This window comes from Eubalaena glacialis, chromosome 14 (assembly GCF_028564815.1).
Source record: "Eubalaena glacialis isolate mEubGla1 chromosome 14, mEubGla1.1.hap2.+ XY, whole genome shotgun sequence".
NCBI lineage: Eukaryota > Metazoa > Chordata > Mammalia > Artiodactyla > Balaenidae > Eubalaena > Eubalaena glacialis.
The window spans coordinates 42689803-42709119 of NC_083729.1; the positions used below are offsets into that span (position 1 = coordinate 42689803).

The window sequence follows — 19317 nt, forward strand, 5'->3', positions numbered from 1 at the left end:
AATTCTTTTGTTTTTATTTCTCACACGAATCAGCTAGGAGAGTTAATTACCAATTAAAATTAGAAACATGTGAAGGGCACTTCCAGATTCTTCTTTTGATATTCACTAACCTTACTAGGGGAAGGACCAATTAAAGAGTTTGTGAGCCCAGTGCAAGATGAAGACATGGGACCCTTGTTCAAAATGAAGCATTTCAGGACAGTGGTAGCAGAGCATTAATGCAAGCACAGGCCCTTCAAAGCACAGAGCCCTGGGTGACTGCACAAATTGCATGCTGTTTGAGCCACCCCTAATTAGGAGTCTAAGTTTTGTGCTTATTTATGTTTAAAGTTTCCTTTAGTTAGCTCCATATTCAGGAATGTGCAGACAAGACTTCATTTATCAACGTAAGATGAACGGTTGGGTCACCTTCCCCATACTGTCTGTCCTTAATGACAAGGCCTCTGGGGTATCAGAGAAGCTGTCTGTCTCAGACCTGTCTTGCTGGCCAGGCCTGGTGCCAGTCATGACCTTGGACAGACTAATCACCCTAACAGCCATGAAATTGAGGTACTAGCCCAGCCACGTAACTCCTCCCTCTTTAACCCTCCTTAAGCTCTCCTCAAATTAGCTAAGGAGACACCCTTGGGAACTATTCAGAGTGTTTTTATAAATAGCTATTTGCCTTTACTGTACAGGCAAAGAGACATGTATAGAGCCCTAAGGACAAACAAATTTCTTTATACTAAAAATATTAGAAATATCCCTCCCTGGGACTTCCCTGGTGGTTCAATGGTTAAGACTCTGCGCTTCCACTGCAGGGGGTACAGGTTCGATCCCTGGTCAGGGAACTAAGATCCCACATGCGGCAAGGCCTGGACAAAAAAAAAAAAAAAGAAATATCCCTCCCTAATTAAAAAGTACTTTGAGCAAATAATATAAAGTTAGACATTAAGCTTGGAGATGAGGGTTTTTCAAAAAATGAACAGTAACAGAAGAAAGACATTTTGTAAACTTTTAAAAACCACTGGAGAGATGAAATAGTCACATGCTAGTTAATTGCACTGTATTTGCTTTGATAGGATTGCTACTTAAATCTTTTTTTTTTTTTTTTAACTTTCTAGAATGTGTATATCTTGGTCTGGTGCATGTGTTCTGGATTCACAGATTATCTGAGTTTTCATCCTAGTTCCATGAGTTACTAGCTGTGTGACCTTGGGTAAAATATATAAGGTCTCTGTGTCTCAGTATTCCTATCTGTAAAATAAGCTAATAATAGAAACATTTTACAATATAAATTTAAGGCATTTTAATTACTTAAAACAATGCCTGGTACATGGTTCACCCTCAATTATAGTAACGGTAATATTATTATCAGTATTATACTGCCATTATTATTGTTATGTTCCCCTAAATGGGTTTAAAACCTCAGAGAGAATATCCTATGTCCTATCATTCAGTGCCTTGAACCTAAAAGCCATTCACTAATTATTTATTGTATCTGTTTAGATTTTGTGAGTTTTTTTTTTATGGTAGATGAAATACCTCTTGATATTGAATTAAGTCAAATAGTTAATGAAAACTAACTCCATTAACTTTTAATGCCTATCTTCACTAAGAAGTGTCAATAATAAAGTTTCATCCCTCTGTTTTCATATTTGGCAGCATGAAATCTGATAAGTCAAATAACTGGAGAACTTGGGTAACTCAGTTATCTGGCTAATTATTTAGACAGCTTCATTGTTTACTTCCATTGAAAATTAATTTAATGATGTGTGGAGCCTAGGAGAGCAAAATTACCCAAGGCCAGCAGTCAGTAATTTCCAAATGCAAAGAGAATAGTTGGCTTAGGAATTGGAGGATTCGAGGCTTAATGAGTATTTAATTATAAGAAAACACGGATCTTATCTGCAAAAGGCTTTGACCTTGGAAAGCTGCTGGAAATACCCCACAAAGACTCCTCTGCCATTTTCCTAACTCATACTAACCCTTTTCCATCATCTACGAAATAAATTTCACTATATATAGCTGCCTCACCTCCTGTTTCATTTCTGGCTACATATCATAGCTCTAGGCAAGTGAATAAACAAGGTTCAAATGATCTACTAAGAAACATTTAGCCTTTACATATAGCTTTGATATTGATTGTACCCATTTATGACAGATCAGGATAAATATCTCTGATGCAATTCATTTTGATGTAAAAAATGTATATTTTAAGAAATATAATTACCTTTTAAGAATATAATTATATTTACAACACAGTAAAAATGAACACAAATTATATAAATATATTGCTAAAAGAATGTTTCAAAAGAGGTCTCTTTAAATCTAATCTAGCTCAAATGGCTGGTTTGGGAAGAAGCATAATAAAGTAAACTTATTATAATGAAAGGAAAAATTTGGACTGTGACTTTATTTTAAGGAAAAAAGGTCATTTCCAAGAAATGCTTATCACATAATAGGATAGCTTGCATTTATAAAATTAAGTACTAAATACTTAATGTGATTTTAATAAAGCATTTTAACCTGAAAATATACTCAACATTGGTGTAACATGAAAAGGATTATATTGATTTATATTGACACTTACTTAAACATGTCTTACGTAATACCTACACAATGCCAAGCTATCTGAATGAAAAAAATGAAAATGTATACAGATACTGAGCATTTGGAAATTTACAAATATTCAATTTGACATTCCATAAACAAAGGCATGGATTATAGTCACAAATGCAAAGATTTTTAAATTAAATATATGATTTCTCATCCAAACACATTGTAATAGCTACAGAATTCATTTTAATGAGAAGACCAAGAAGAATGCACAGTTCTGTAAAATTCAAGGAACAATGGCTTTACCCGTGTGTTACTATAAATGCATTTGAATATCATTAAATGCGAGTCCTTCAATATTTTGGGGGGTATTCTTGTAAAAACCTTCTCCCAAAGTAAGAAGCATATTAGAAAAAAAAAAAGTAAGTTTCTGGCTTTGTTGAGTTTATTTGTCCCCTTCTTTTCATTTCACAAGTAAGTCATATCAGTGTTTGAAAATCTAGCTTTCAGTATTTGTTGTAAACATTACAACCAACTTTTTTTTTTTTTTAAGAAAATGCATTCTAAGGCATATGGTAAGGGATAGTTTGTCTTTAGAATTTTTGAACTGTAGCATCTCATTTGTTTTGATCTTTTTTCTTTTTTTTCCTCAGTGATTGCCCAAAGGAGGCTATGGACAAATAATACATGATAATTCATTCATTCACCATGTAAAAATTAGAATGATAATATAAATTTTTTTTTCAAAGCATTGATACAATGATTTACTAAATTCTTTATTTTGGATTTTATTATTGCAATAACAAATAGTGCTAACTTAATTTTTTCTTTTATCATAATTAGCTTATTTATCAGGCTTGCTTATAGTCACTAACTTGAGGGTTATGATTCTATTTGAGTATTTATTTTAGTAACTGGAAAAATATTGGGATTACTCCTTTGTTTGAAGTTGTTTTTGGATCAAAGTCTTCTGAAATGAATGACTTGCCTTACTAAACAGGAGGTATTCTAAGACAGTGCTTGCCCAACTATAGCAATGGCTCTCAGCAATTAAATCTTACACAAGATTAATTTGGTTAATCTCAGGAAAGAGTGTCTGGAGGGTCCCTGGAGCTGGTCAAGCAACTGCTAGAAGTAATGTTATATCTGTGTGCTTGTTCCTGGTCAGTCTTGCTATGGTGAGATTATGTTAGTTAGGCTTTCACTTTAGTGGGTTAGTGTCAATGATGATAACTTATACCAACACATCTAGAAGTATCTCTTCATTTATGGTTATTCCAATCTGGTTTGTTTCTCAAGATCTTGCTCACAGATGCTTCCAATCAGTTTTCATTTGATTGCTCTGAGGTCACTGATGAATCATCATAGAACTTATTTTTGTACATAAATGTTTTCTCCCTATTTTATCTTTCTTCAACTGGCTCAGTGACCTGGACCTGCTTTATATCACTTCAGTATAAAATCTGAAATAAGCAATAGATCAGATTTTAAAATACTGCATGTTATAGTCACATACTGGACCTAATGTTTACAGTTATGTTGCTGAAGTAAAAGAACCTGTTGCAAAACATTTGCACACCATGACCCTATATTTTTAAAGACACACGTATTACACATTTATTTCAATAGCACTATGCATAAAATATTTCAAGCCTATATTTAGGCTGATCTCCTGGGAAGGTGGGAGGGTGAAGAATTCTCACAACTGTATGAAAGATGCATTCAAAGAACAAATGACAACAAACAATCCAATATTAAGTACAATAAAAGTAATAGTAACCGAAATACTCTTAGCATTTCTTACTTTACCTTTGGGGAAACTGCTTTCATGATACACTTCTTATCCATCTTGCTCTTTGCTCCCATTGGTAACAAGTGAAAGAAATGGATAAGAGCCCTGAGCACACTGAATATTTCAATCTCCAAGTTTTCTGAGGGTCCCATGCATTTCCCCCCTGATTTAAAGAGCCTTGCCCACTTGACTTACGTACCATATGTCTGCCAGTAATGTGCTGAAGAAATTGTAATCCTCAAGGGTATTTCACAGTTAAAGTCAAAACATTTGTAATCAGACAGCCTGGAGAAAAGATGTTTGTGGGGAAAGCCTGCTGGTCCTACATCCCCTTGGAGGCGAGGATACTGTCCTGCTCTGAGGACAGCTGACTGGATCGCCAGGGGGCATCTGCCCCCAAAGCTAAAATCTGGTCAGGGTCTTGTGAGGTGACATGATTTGAAATCTCTGCTCAACAGGACAGGTATAAGTAATAAATATACTAGATTCTCTTTCTAGGGGAGTTTGAATACATAGCATACATTGAGTCAACAGCTGAAGGAGCAGCAAAAAGTCAAAAGACATGGCCAGGAAGAGGCAGTGAACAGTAACCATGAGGGAGGAGACACCATGAGTAAGCAGAAGACATGAAAAAGTAGAAGCTATAATCAAGCAGAAGCAAGTCAGTAAAGAGAGGAAGCTAAATGGAAGCTCAGCTAGAAGGCTTATATTAATCATGTCTGACCTGTAGTTAAGTGGACAAAGCATCTTTTAAATTATGCATCCACTTTAGAAGGTAGCAGATGCATAATTGCTGTCTAGCAACTACATGAGGAATTGAAATCCACAATCATAGCATTTGTTTTCATATTCTCTGACAGGTAAGCAATTGACAAAGTGTAAATTGTTAGTGGCTTTCTTTTGAGGAAAATTAAGAATGCAAACATTCTTGAAAAAATTCTAATCTATATTTGTCTACACTAGTAAAACCAGTTATTTGACATGGCACCTTAGATCATCATTGAACATTAAGGCTGTCCAAAGGATTAGAGGCTACTTTAAACAGAAGGTCTTGAGTACTTTTTAGTCTTTCTGATCCTTTAGGATTAACTCTGTATGAACCTGAATCATTAAAGACACATCAGTAAAAAGACAAAATGCTCCAAATACAAAAAAGAAATTATTGTTTTCTTTAAAATGAATGAAATTCTAATCATACATCTTACAATGGGATTGACTAAATGTAAAAAAAAAAAAATCTTAATAATGACTAGGAATGTCTAATGTCTAATTCACATTTTTACCTTTGATTTTCTGGATCAATGATAGCATGCTAAAATGCTACCTCCCTACCAAAGAAAAAACAAAAACAAAAAGAAACTCTAAGCTATGAAGGAAATGGCAAATGTTTAGAAACCAGCTCTCTCTAATAACACAATAAAAACCTCCAAACAACAAGTTGTGGTCTCACAATTTGTGACATTTTGTGGTATAAAAGAAAATTTCCTTTTCACAGAAGCCAAGGGGATATCAAATTCAGAATGTTTCTTTTGAAACTTTATAGGTTTTTCTGACAATTTCTACCTTGGCCATTGTTATACTACTAACTTTCAACAATGAAAGAGAATTTGATGAATTTGGTCAATGCCAATCTGGAATTTTGTATTACTTTGAGCACACCCTTTTGCAATAGTAATTAGAAAATGCTTTACTGAATAAATTAATAATTGAGCGTTATTTCAAGATGAATTCTTAACCTGCACAAAAGAGCAATCTTTTAAAACACTGCAGCATTTTATATTTGCATATAAGCAATAAACCAATTAATTGTTCACTAAAATAGACCCAACTCTTCTACTTATCAAGCCCACACACTACAATTTTGCACAATCTATGTAGTCATTAAATGTGTACTCTTCTTTATAATTCTCATAAATTTTAGATATGGAAAATCCAAATGGGCTCTCCTTAAATTTTATTCCAATTTTGATATTTTTTTAAAGACTCACTGTCAAGTGCCAATTCCCTTTGCCTGTTTTGGCTATTTGTTTTTCATCAGAAATCTATGGTCTCTATATTCTATATGTAATTTCTTTTAGATTTTTGTTAAAAATACTCATTCATAAACTGTCTCTTTTTCCTTTCCTTCATATATACTTTAAACTTTAAAAAAAAGCAGAAAACAAACAAAACTCCTCTTTTCTGCATGTATATATTCATCTTCCTTCATTCTTTGAGCAGTTCCTATCCTTGGTGGATGGACAGCACCAGTCACTGAGAGGCAATGGTTGACAGAACTCTACAGATCAAGGGATGGTTGTGTGGAGGCAGAGTCAGAGGCTCCTTTTTGCAGTTCTCTGCTCTTCAGGCACCAGGCAGCTGCTCTGAACTGAATATTTGTTTCATGTTAACAACAGCCAGCCTCCAGAAATTTCCTCATATCTTTTTAAGTAGCCTGCCAAGTGGCAGCCTGATCAAAGCAATCTAATATGGCTTAAGTGCCACTGGTTGACATTTTGCATTCTTTTATTGCTTTCCATTTTTATCTACATAAAAAAATTGGTGATAACTAATACCCAGTTGATCTTTTCATTCTGGTAATAAAATGATAATACAAAGATCTTATTATCCACTCCAGACATCCATCATAGTACATTTTCCGATAACATATTACTCAGAGCATTTCTTCACTATCTCCAAATCAAAAGTGAGGTTAAGTACTTGGCCTTAGATTCCCTTTCTCTCCAATCCTTAGACAATGAACTACAAATAAAAGGAGCTGAACTTCAACCCTTGACACTTTGTCCACATTAATGTCATCTCCAATTTTGTTGTCTCTGTGTCTTAAATAAACCATTTTCTGTAAGAAGCCAAAAATAGTTGGAAGCTCTGCCTACTAAAATATTTTTTTTCAACCCAGAGAGTTTTTATTCTTGTAAGAAAACAAGAGGAATGAGAACAGGAGTAAACAACATTGGAAATGGAGAAGTAACAGGAGTAAATCTTGGTAGGAAGGAAGAGCAGGTGGGCAGGAGAAGAGACATGTGTAAGGATTAAAGAAACACAAATAATCAAATAAACAACATGGGTTTATTAAAAGCCACTTTTTATATGAATGCAGAGGCGGCCTCAAACTTTCCCGTGGGCAAGAAGGATATTCCGTAATTATGTCATTGACTTGAAAAGACAAAAAAAAAAAGGAAAGAAAACACTAATAAAAACAAAATCACAAAAGCCTCCTTGCATCCACTACATCTTTAAAGTAGTTACTTATATGACAATTAGAACTCACCTATAGTTGATAGGAGCAAGTTTAGTTTTCAAATTTTCAATGTATTTAAACCTTCAGATTATAATACTAACAATTTGTAAGGTTACTAGAACAAGAGAGAAAGAAAAAAAATGGGACTATTGAAGCAAGCAATACACTACTACGATGCCAAATTATCAGAAAAAAATTATATAGAAACATATAGCCTAATGACTTTGGATGTACTGCTGGGAATTACTGGGCAGCAAATTTGAAATTGAGACTGTTTTGGTCACCCTATCTCAGGCTACACACTTTGGCAGACAAAGAGAATGCAGAATAAGACCAATGGCCTTTCTAATAGTACTTACTACAGACCCTACTAATAATGCATTTGAGAAAATTTCACAAGGGGTAGAAAATTTCGTTTGTGTTCTTTATAGTTTTTAAAATTCTTAAGTCAATTAATACTATGGACTAGGTAAGAGACTCTCATACACTTACTTTCTGATGCAAACAATTCATGTCTCAGTCACAAAGTCCTATTCACTCTGACTTGGCCTCTTTTGGTAATAACTTGTTAATGAGTAGTTGGTATTTGTACATATCTCTATAATAATTATTTTTTGTAAAATCATCTATAATTTGTCTTATTTTCATTAATTCAAATAATTGATTTTTACGTCAAAAGAACGTGACTAGACAGTCCTTTTCCATCTATCTTTATTGAAATACCCTTCACTGTCCAGGGAAGACATTTATCTGCATTAGAAGATGCTGGTTATGTAGCAACTCCCATATAAAATGATTTTATGATGGTAGACTATGGTTCTCCATATTGGAGTTGACTGAGGAGGCAAGAATAATCTGATTACCCTGGACAGAGGAGGATGGAGGGCCATATAATAACACCTCTGTGTTCACCTTCCCACCTGTGAATATGCAAATACTGACCTAATCTAATACCAAGCTGCAGATAACAAACATATTTTAGCAATGAAATAAGCTAATGGACATCAATGAACTGAGATTGGTCTGGGATTGTGTGCAGAGACATTCCACTTGTAATCGGAGAGATCAAAGCATACATTTTGACACTGACATGACCGCTATTCACAGAGACAGTTCTTTTTAAAAAATACCCTTTCCACACATAAAAATAAGCTTTTGATTTTTAAATAAAAACAGCCTCTCTCCTTCCATTTAAAGATTCTTGACAGCTTTTCCTATGGGGCAGGCGGGAAAGGTGGCAACAAAGAATCTGACAGAGATGGTCCCTGGAATTCAAATCAGCCCTTTCTCAAAAGGACCTTAACAAAAGGCTTTCCCCCGGCCTGTGCATGGAAGATTCCATTGCTGCATCTAAACTACTGACACAAGAAGGGCTGAAAAAGAAACATATCTGCCATCTCCTAGTCCCAGAGGTCTGAATACATGCAATGCAGCTAGACCTTCCGCCCTCCTCACTTACGTTTTCTTCAGTAGCAAAGATTCGAGAGTCTGATGCTTTATATATTTTCTTTTCCATATCAAGTAATATCTCCTGTCAACTGAGGAAGGAAGGGTGGAGGGGTGATGAGAAAGGATGGAGTGACTACAGAAAACAGCAGAGCAATTCTGAGTAAGTGTAGAGAAATTGGAGATTTCCATTCAAAATTAATAATTTAGAGTTTAATATTCATTCTCAATGTAAGATAATTTTTATGTTACAGTTTGTATACTTCCTGTGGAAATTTTCTTAAAGACATCAATTGAGGTATTTCTTATTAAGTTCAAAACACAGTTGATGTCTTAGGTATGGTATAATTTTTAGACGGTGGTGGTAGAAGGTTGTGATTTAGTAAATGTACATTTCAGTTTCAGACAAACTTATGGCTTACAGAGGATAAATGTAGTAAGTCAATCTTTCATCAAACTACAAGTTATACTGAGATACGAGTATTTTATTTATATTTTTTATTGGGTACAAAATGCAGTCCAGGTGGACATCTCTGCCTATTTATCACTGTGAGTTAGATTTGCATTATTTGAAATGTAAATTCCTCCCTATCCTCAAAGTTGAGTAATAACATGAATTCTAGACGGGACTTGGAGTTCTGGCTACATCTGCCCACTATTCCCCAAATGAAACAAAGGCAAAGGAAATGAAAACGTTACCTAATCACTGAACGTTCTTTCCAGTGACTGCTGTCAAGTTAAGGCATTTGCAGTCCTGTCCGAGGTATGCTCTGAAAGCTCACAATCATTGGTTTAATTCAAGTAATTTAAGTATAACACACACTCCTTAAAAAGGGAAAAAATCCACTAACCAGGAAAAACCTTTGTCCTCAAAGGTATTATTCTGTGAAATATCCAGAGAAAATACTATGCTTAATATCAGAGTCTTATAATTATAAGCCAAATGAAGAGAAGTAGCTAACAAGGGTAATTAGACTATAAACAAGTATTTTAAAAAAACATTGATAGAGCTGAGAACACAGAAGCACATTTGATGGGGTTAATTTCCATTAAATACTAGAGCTTATGTAGTTATATTTTGTAAATAAAAACCCATGCTTGATTGTATGCCTAATATAAATAAAATTAAAGCAGAAGTCTAGAAAAATAGTTTCCTCACATGGATTTTCTAAGATCCAGGGAGAATCAAGAACATCTACAGCTGCACTGGGTCACAAATCTGGCTTTGGGAAAAGATTCTGTGAGTTGCCACTTTGTCTGCACCTATGCTCCAGAGCTGAAAGCAAACTGGACCATGGTATCAGACTTCTAAACCTGTGCTGCTTTTCAGAGAGTGTGGTAAAGATGGGGCTTGAGAAGAGATGATGTATACTTGAAAAATTCTACTTGTGTTAGAGCTTTGAGAGATTAGTTCAGGAACTGTATTCTGTTTGAGATGATTTTTATGCCTGTATGATAGTATAATAATTTAATTTTTCATAAATCATGATTCAGTTACCTTTTTATTGCTATGATTGGAAAGACTGGCTTTTATTCTGCTTTAAAATGAATATTAAAATATTTTAAGACAAATCTGAGTTGTAAGAAGCACGGGTATTTGAAATAGCATGCATTTAATTAGATAAAGCTTCTTGTTCTTGTAAGTTGGAGACCGTCATTTTATTCCTCAGAGGATGACTTATTGCCATTTGGAAACACAGACAAAGGTTTTGGGAGTAGACTTCATCAACTCACATTCAGCATTTTCCAAGGATATAAAAAAAATGTTTTACTGACTATGACAGTGAAAGATTAGAAGCTTGTTAGAACCATTTTAGTTAAATAACTAACAACTTTGGTATATTAGATGAGATTCCTTAATGTGGTCAGCAAAACCTGGAAAAGAAAAACCTAAATATTTACGTAAAGAAATAAAATAAGTTTACACTTCAGATAATGCTACAACTCAAAATAAAATCACAGTCCTTACATCCTTTCAAGTTCTCTAGTCCAAATCAAAAAACTCAGTCCATGCATCTTTTCTAACTCATCATTTGGCATGCATATCACAGATTTGAAGGCTTTTGGTTATTTTTGCAGATATATGATTAGGATGTAAAAATTCATTATGTAAATAGTCATAATGTGCAAGAAAAAACTCTTTAGATAAGTAATTTTCTGTATATACATAAAACATGGAAAAACACACATTTTCCAATATAAAATTTTGGTTGAATTTAGAAGGGTTTAATAGTAACTTTCACATGAAAAGATTTTTTTTTTCTATATTTGAGTTAAGAGATAAAAACAGAAAAGTGAAGGAAATAAGACCCCACAGTACTTTCTCCTAATTTGGTTGTGAAGAGAACTACTGGAGTCCAAGATCTGCCAAAATACAAATGCTATTTGCTTTATCCAAAGGTCTACAGAGACGTTTGCACCTTCTGTTACAAGATATTTGTCACCTCTTTTCCCACTTAGAGGTAGGAACTGAAGCAGGGAAGTCTTCAGCTGGACAGATTTCAAAATGAATTTTTACAACCCAGATGATGGACTGGTATACTTCAAAAGTGAATTCATGAGTTTTATAAACGCCTTTCTCTGGCTCTCTTTTTTTTCTTGACTAGCTACATCATAATGGAGGAATAACATTTTAAAAATTTTGAATAGGCACTTACTGGAATTACAGTTAATCCTGATACAATCTAGATGGGGAAGAATAGATGAAAAATGAAAATTTATCCTTCAAGGTAATAGCTGCAGACATCCAATAAAATTACAGTCCACCCTTCCGGGGACAGACACATGCAAATATGGCCACTCCATATTATTTATTCTTTACATACTTCTAGAACCCAGATTCATTGTTATAAAACTGCACCATTGGAAACAACAATTAGAAGGTTTTTAAAAAAATGGCCAACTCAAACAAAGCTACATGGTGACAAATCTAAGTGAAATAAAGAATTGTTAACTGTCAAAGATGCTTGGCTTAGACTGGCTGCAGCTTTCTCCCCATCTGTGAAAGAACAAATCATTGTTTTCAATACAATTAAAAAGTGCTCCGTCACAATGGGGTACAGTGCAAGCTCAGCTAGGCTCAGACATCTTGAACCTCCAAAATCTGTTATCCCACAAAGGCCAACAGAATCCTATAGAATTGTCATGGTCAAATGGAGAGCTAGTTGAAATTATTCTCATTTCAACCTAATGTATTTATTATTATTATTATTATTCTTTGCTTGGGCAAAAAAGGTAAGAGCCAGGTGTTAGCTGGATTCCATGCCTTGTATTAACTGGAGGAAGAAAGAAGCAACTGTTCCCTTTAGAAACTCCAGTGGCTAAGGAGTAGTGTCATTCTTCGGAGCACACACGCCTATCCCTCTGTTAGGAGCTAACGATGTTATCTCTGCGTAATAAGTGTCATGGTAACTACTGCTATTGATTTTCCTTTTCCTATACTTTCTTCTTACATAAAATCAGATTCCCTAAGAACAGAATGTCTAATCTGGATAACACACAGACTGTGATTATAAGGGTTATCTTTAAAGGATCATGTGGCATGTTTTATGTTTATTTTATATATAGATAAATATTTGTTGGTTTTGGTTGTAGTATTTAATGCCTTTGGGGAACATGAAAAATACAAACCTAGATTCTGTTTCCATATAGCTGAGTTTGTCATGTGTCGTCAACCGCATCAGAAAAGTGGTTGCAAACAGCCAAGGATCAGCACCTACACAACTCTTTCCACAGAATGCTTTGCTGTTGGAAAATTCCCATGAGCGAGCGTGTCCACCTCCCAGGGCCAACAGCCCCTTTACTGCAATTAGGCAATTTTGATTGACTTGTAGTAACCTATCATTGTCACTAGAGGGAACTCTAACAGAACTGTAAAAGAGTACTATGTGTTCTTCAGTAATCTTAAAAAAACAGTCTTATTATTGAACTTAATTTAACTAATATTAATTGAATGCAATTGTATGCAATAAACTACCAATGAAGTAATTTTATATTTTATGAGCTACTATTCTGCCCAACATAATTTGAAAATGTATGTGGGGTTTTCACAAATGCCTTACCTCATCACATTTTACTACTCTTTTTGTAAATCTATGTAATCTTGAATTTTATTTTTCTCTCTGTTTATTCATTATTGTGTGTACTCAGCACTTCCAGGAAATACAGTAAAACCTCATTAATTTGTACTCCTATTATTTGGAGTTAATGATAATATTGAAACGTATTGGGCAGAATATTTGTAATTCTTCTTTCGATATGAGCAGAGATCGCCTGAGAAAAATTAAACAAATTATGAAAGGCCAAGTTTGGGAAGAAAACTGATTTCAAGTAATTTACTATACAACGATGGCACAACTAACATGAAATAATGTGCTAATTATGGATAATTCTTAACCACCCATTAACATCAGCCTAGTAAGACCTTTCCTTAAGATTTTTCCAGCTATTAATTTGTGTTTTTGAATGTAATTGAAAACAAAACTGCTTACAATTTTTTTTTTTTCTTACAATTTAGACTTTTTCTTAATTCAGCCTGGTCTTCCCCCAGATTTCATCCAGTTTGGTGAGGTTTTACTGTAGTGACTCTTTCCGAATGCTACAATTAAGCAGGAAAGCATTATTTTTCTGTAGAAGAGTCTGTGTCTTTAGTGTTCTCATGGCTGTTTGCTGAGGGCCGCAGACTTTGGGCATTGAAGGGTTGTGTATCGCTGTTTGAAAGCAAAATATCACCACACAGTATTTCCAAACAGAAAAGATGGAATACCACAAAGGTAATTATTCAAAGGAGAAGCCCAAGGAGTAAAGAGCAACTGCTGATCTAGATCACTAAGCAGAAATTTGACGTTTTATAGCATATGTTATCCAAGTAAAAGTTGGTGTATTTTTTTGTTTTATCTGAAAGGATTTCATCTATAACCAATCAGAATGTCAGTCAATATAAAAATAGGAAATTCAGTTTGAGGCATCGTTAAGCCTGAAAATTTATACTTTCAATTAACCTCATTAATAGACATGGCTTCCCTTTTAAGAACCCTCAGTGGTAGGAATCACAAAACAGTAAATTATGTTAACGAAATAGAAACAATAAAAAGATGTCCCCAAAACCTAAATGAATTTAAATAATGGAGATGAGACCATTAAGTGTTTTAACTTTCCATGGCAAACAGGCTACTTGATACATGTTTGCAGGCAAAACTGAACAAAAAGTGAAAAGTGTTAGTTCAATGGGGGAAGGCGAGTTGTTACCTAGATTGACCGTCAGTTTCACACGTCCTGCGTCCAGCTCCAGGCGGAGGGTGTCTGCTGAGTCTCTGGAGGTGGTTGCCATGAGAATGCCATATGCGCGTTGGGACCGAAACCGTAAGGATACATCCTCAGCCTCCGTGTGCATCACCAGCGGGAGCTGGATTTTCATAAACATACTCCCATCATAGCTCAGAACCGTTGCTTCTATAGATGGGAAATGCATATAAAAGCTCTTGGTCAGTTTAGTGCATTTATACTTTGAAAAGGAAAAGCATGACCTATTAAAGGTTTCCATATAGAACACAAGACACAAACTCAGCTCATCTTCTTCCGAAATGAGCAATTTTTTTTTTTTTTTTAACTAGAAAGAGAAGTCACAGGAAAGAGAAATTCCTCTGTGAAGTATCTGCTAAAGTCCAGAAGCAGAGGTGGCTGCACTTCCCTTTCTGTACCCAGAGCACTTTCTACCTATAGCATTCATCATGTCAGATTATCCATGTTCATGTATGCATATCCCTTCTCAAGAGCAGACATCATATTTTTTTCGTATAGCCATAGCATGAGCCTGGCTTGAAGCACTAGCAACTGTTTATGCATGTTTATATATGGTCAGGCCACTGATCAGCTCTGTGAAATTAAACTTGGCTCTGCATCCTTCACCTGCAAAATGAGAGGGTGCTACTAGAGCATCTCTAAGGCCTTTGCTTACCCAAAAAGTCCATGGTTCTAAGAAAAGTTATTATTATCATCTTTTTCATAATTTCTGCCCTAATACAGTCAAAAAAGAAACATAAAAAATATGACTTAAATATAGGATTCAGGCCAACACTTTTCCAGAGGTGATGTTCAAAAACAGAAGAAAACAGAAGAAAAATTGATATTACCAAACAACAGGTAATGCTTCTTCTGAGTCATTATGGTTAACAAGGTAATTCATTTTTACAAAGACACAAACTGTAACTTCATTTGAAAGTTCATTTGCAGATAAGGGGTAACTTAAAGCATTATCTGTAAGCACCATCACGGTGTTCTGAAAAAATTAAGCTATCACCAAAAAGTCAATAACTATGTACCTGGGTAACATTGAGTAAGGATGGGGGTGGGACTGAGAAGCTTGTGTGGGTGTGTGCTACTAAAGGAAAATGGATTGCTTTAATGGAGAAGTTTCTTAATGCTGCATTAAACACATAGAGAAGCAAATAGCAAAACTGTTGATCTCAAACTGACTGCTTTAAGAAATAGCACCCCTTAATGTTAAACACCATATGGTTGTGGAACCCTGCAAAACAAGTATGAGTCATTTTGTTTTCTCATGGGTTCTGATAACTCAGAATACCATTTAATAAAAGAAAACCTACCTGAAATTAAAATAAACTAGGAAATTCTCATTATCTTGCCTATTTACAGCAATTAACTTTACTGATGAAACCATGCTTATTACGAAGACTATATTCTGGAGCTGTGGTTTTGAAAGATTATCTTCCAAAAAGTCAGGAAAATCAAGTATTGCTTCTAATAGACTTTAATCATTAGCTATCTTCGTGGGACTGAATGCACATCCAGAACAGATAAGTGCTGAGGGTTCCAGAACTCCCTCCTTAGGGCCCTTCTCTTTTCTCTCTACCTCTTAAGGGGTCTTGGTCAACTCACATGCTCACTCCCCCTAATACTTATTAACAGTCCTGACTTCTCTCCATCAAACATCCATCAGCCATTGCCTATTTGACATCTCCAATCTGAATAAGATACACACACCAAAAATGAACGAATTCAACATGCTCCTGCTCCAGTGTTCTCCATCTTAGTAAATGGCTTAACACCATTATTCAGACCTTAACTTTTCTGCATTCTCTCTTACCCTCTCTGCCACATCCAATCTATTTGCAAATCTGCAAGTCTTGCAGGCTCTAATTCCAATCCATTTCCTGAATCAATCCGTTCTTGCCGCTATAGTACCTTAGACTCTGCTCTCATGTCTCACCTAGACCACTATGATAGCTCCCTCAATGGTCTCCCTACTTCCACTCTTTCTCCCTATACACAGCAGCCAGGCTAAACTTTTAAAGAAGTCGATCAGATTCAATAGCACTTCATTGCTACAACTGTGCACACCCACCCCACCCACCCCCAACCTTCACCTCCCTACCCCTGGCCAATAGATTCCCACCACTGCAGTTAGGATAAAATCTGTATTCCTTTTATTAACCTATAAGGTTGTGTGTGATTCGGCCCCTGCCCATCTCTCTGGCCTCAACTTTTAGCACGTCCTCCCTTGTTTAGTAAACCCCAGCCACACTGATTTCATCTCTCATTCAATTACCTGCACTTGTGGAACCTTCTGTCTCAAAAGATCTCACTCCTAGATCTTTATATGGCTTGTTCCTTCAGCATTCAGGTCTCTGGTCAAACGTTACTCCAGAGACGCCTGCTTCAAATCCTGCTTCTAATCCCCCCTCCAGTTATTCTATATCTACTTACCATTTCTTTTTTTAAATTACCATTTCTGATTTGTTTGTATAGTATAATCTGTCTTTGCCTTTTAGTATGTGACAGTCATTACAGCAGAAGCTGAGCTCTGCTATTCATTGCTCTATCATCAGCCGAGTGCACCAAAAAGTGCCAGGCAAACAGGAGAGTCTCGATAAAATTGACTGAATTGATAATTGCACTTGATACTGAGGATATATGAAAGAGCATATTTCAATTTGAATATCATGCATACATAAATACTCACTAATGAGATTATTTATTCTGTCTATTGTAAGTGAATCTAATTTTGGTAATGTAGATGAACAAAATATCCCTTAAAGTCTACGTTGAAAGCCATAATTGTGCCACAAAAGACAGACTAGGAGACGGATCTGTTTACCAAAACAGGGGTCTCGTGGCTAAGCATTGACCTAAGTACTGACAAAATAGAATATGATCCCCTTAAAATATGGTGGTTCTACCTCATATCACATATCTACATCATATTTTTCCAATAAGGTTTCCCTAAAGAAAATCTAGTAGGAGTTGCTCAAAAAATAATTAAAACATGATTGTAAAGTTGTAGTGAATACTAGAAAAAAAATGCTTCTAGTATAATCTTAAAGAAATTTAAGATTATTTCTTAAATAATCTTCCTAATTTATAGCCAATTATTGTCCATATCTATAAAGCAACAAATATTTGAATAAAAATTTAAAAGCCATTATCAATTGTTCAGTTACTTTGGTGTTATACAGAGAAAAGGGTAAAAATATTTTTAGTTTTCTCTTATTTATTTAATCTGTAAATCTAGTCTCTATTATTCAACAATCATTTTTTTAAATGATCTCATATTCTTCTATGAAATGTAGCTTAATTTGATTGAAAATTAAGTAGAGGGAACATCCTTTTAGAAATATAGATGACTGACAATGGATCATAAATATTGTATGAAATACAATCTAAAGAAAAAAAAAATCAGTATCATTGGCCTTTAACATTCTCTGAAAAGCTGCAGGAATGAAATAACAGTAAAGTAATAAAACTCGAGTGCCTCTGAGTTAATGTTTAATTAGACAAGAAATGGAAAATGCAAAGGTTGTAGTCTAGAGTTGCCAAATAAATGGTAAACAACATTCTGACATTTGAAGGTTATGCTATTTGGCAGCATCCTTTAAACATTAGTAAACATCACTTAGAACACAAAAGAGCTCTTCAAAAGGCTAATTCTAATACAGTACTTCCCAGCGGGAGAGAAAAAGTTTCAACTTTGTCCCCTCCATCTCCTTCCCCCTTGTCGTTAAGTTTGATAAATTTGCTTTTCTGTGTTATTCCTTCTTGTGGTTTAAAGTGTACACCTGTGCTCAGTTTTGCCGAAAGGCAGTCACATATTGTGGTCAGCGATGAAAATCAGACAGGGAGTCAAATTATATTGCTCTGACATCTGTCCCTCCATCTGTTGGAGTTTTAACAAACAAGTATAAAGTAGACCTCCAATGATACCATATACATACAACCAAGAAGGATTTCTATATGACCAAGTCTCCACAAATTCTCAGTTTTAAAAAATAAAGCAGGAGGGAAGGTGCTGAATTCAATTTATATTCAGTTGGACATGATTTCTATACTACTCTTCTTTATGGGATCAGTGCACATAAAACAAAATACTATTTTCTTATTTGCCTAAGTCAGCATACACTCTGATCTTTTTAATAAACTCTTCTGCTTAATGAAGAATGAAGATTTTCTATGTGATTGCAACATCGTTCCCCATGCTGCAATGTCCAAGGACTTGAACATGCTTCCTTATAAATTAACATTTATTGCTCAATAATAGTAAAATAGAAACTTTATAAATGCCTTTTTCTTTTTTTTTTTAATTTCAAGAGTTGTCAGTCAACTTTTATGTGATCAACAGCCTTATGTGATCAGAGTATATGTGAAGAAGAACCACAGTCAAAGCTCTCTCTTTTGAGTTGGAAACCCTGAGGGTTGGACATGATCTTGTGTTGACTGAACTAGGGCAGAGCTGGGAACTGGACAGAAGCCAGATTTTGTGGTATTGAGCATGACAAGCATCCCACATAACCCCTGTTCTCGGGAGATGCCACAATGTGAGCAAGAAAAGTAATTCTGAAAAGCAAAGACTTCTCACAGTACACTGGGTATTCCAGAAACAAAAACCTCACAAAAATGACTATTTTCTCTCCTCAGTACACAACCAACCTGTATTCAAAGAAATCTGCAGAAATTTCCAGCCACCTGTCAGATAAAAATGTATGTTGAACCCCACTGATGAAGTTTGCTATTAAATACTCATTTGCAAAGCTGCATATGCTTGCCACCCCTCCTTCTAATTATTGCAATATATAAATAGTTTCTCTCCCTCATTCTGGTTTAGGAAGCTCTACAATTTCCATTATTTCTGCCGTATGTAGTAGCGGAATATTGCCACAGGGTGGTACACCATGCATATTTAACTGAAGGCCTTTGTAATTTGTGTGACAGTTCAGTTATACCCTTTTCTAGCTTCACTTAAGCAGGAGGCATCAGAATAAGTGACAGCTCTCTGAGTGATTAAAAT

The 19317-nt window shown here is 35.1% G+C and overlaps 1 protein-coding gene across 17 annotated transcripts in view; it reads right to left on the reverse strand.

The window, feature by feature from the left end:
• NRXN1 (neurexin 1) overlaps positions 1-19317 on the reverse strand; it is a 1118934-nt gene that overhangs the window by 590158 nt on the left and 509459 nt on the right. For 10 of the 17 annotated variants that reach the window (XM_061168489.1, XM_061168480.1, XM_061168477.1 and 7 more), the window contains 2 exons: positions 14265-14468; positions 11675-11701 (listed from right to left, as the gene is read on the reverse strand). In XM_061168489.1, the coding sequence (XP_061024472.1) occupies positions 11675-11701; positions 14265-14468 (231 nt within the window). The remainder of the gene's footprint in view (positions 1-11674; positions 11702-14264; positions 14469-19317) is intronic. The other 7 variants (XM_061168487.1, XM_061168486.1, XM_061168484.1 and 4 more) reach the window with 1 other exon arrangement.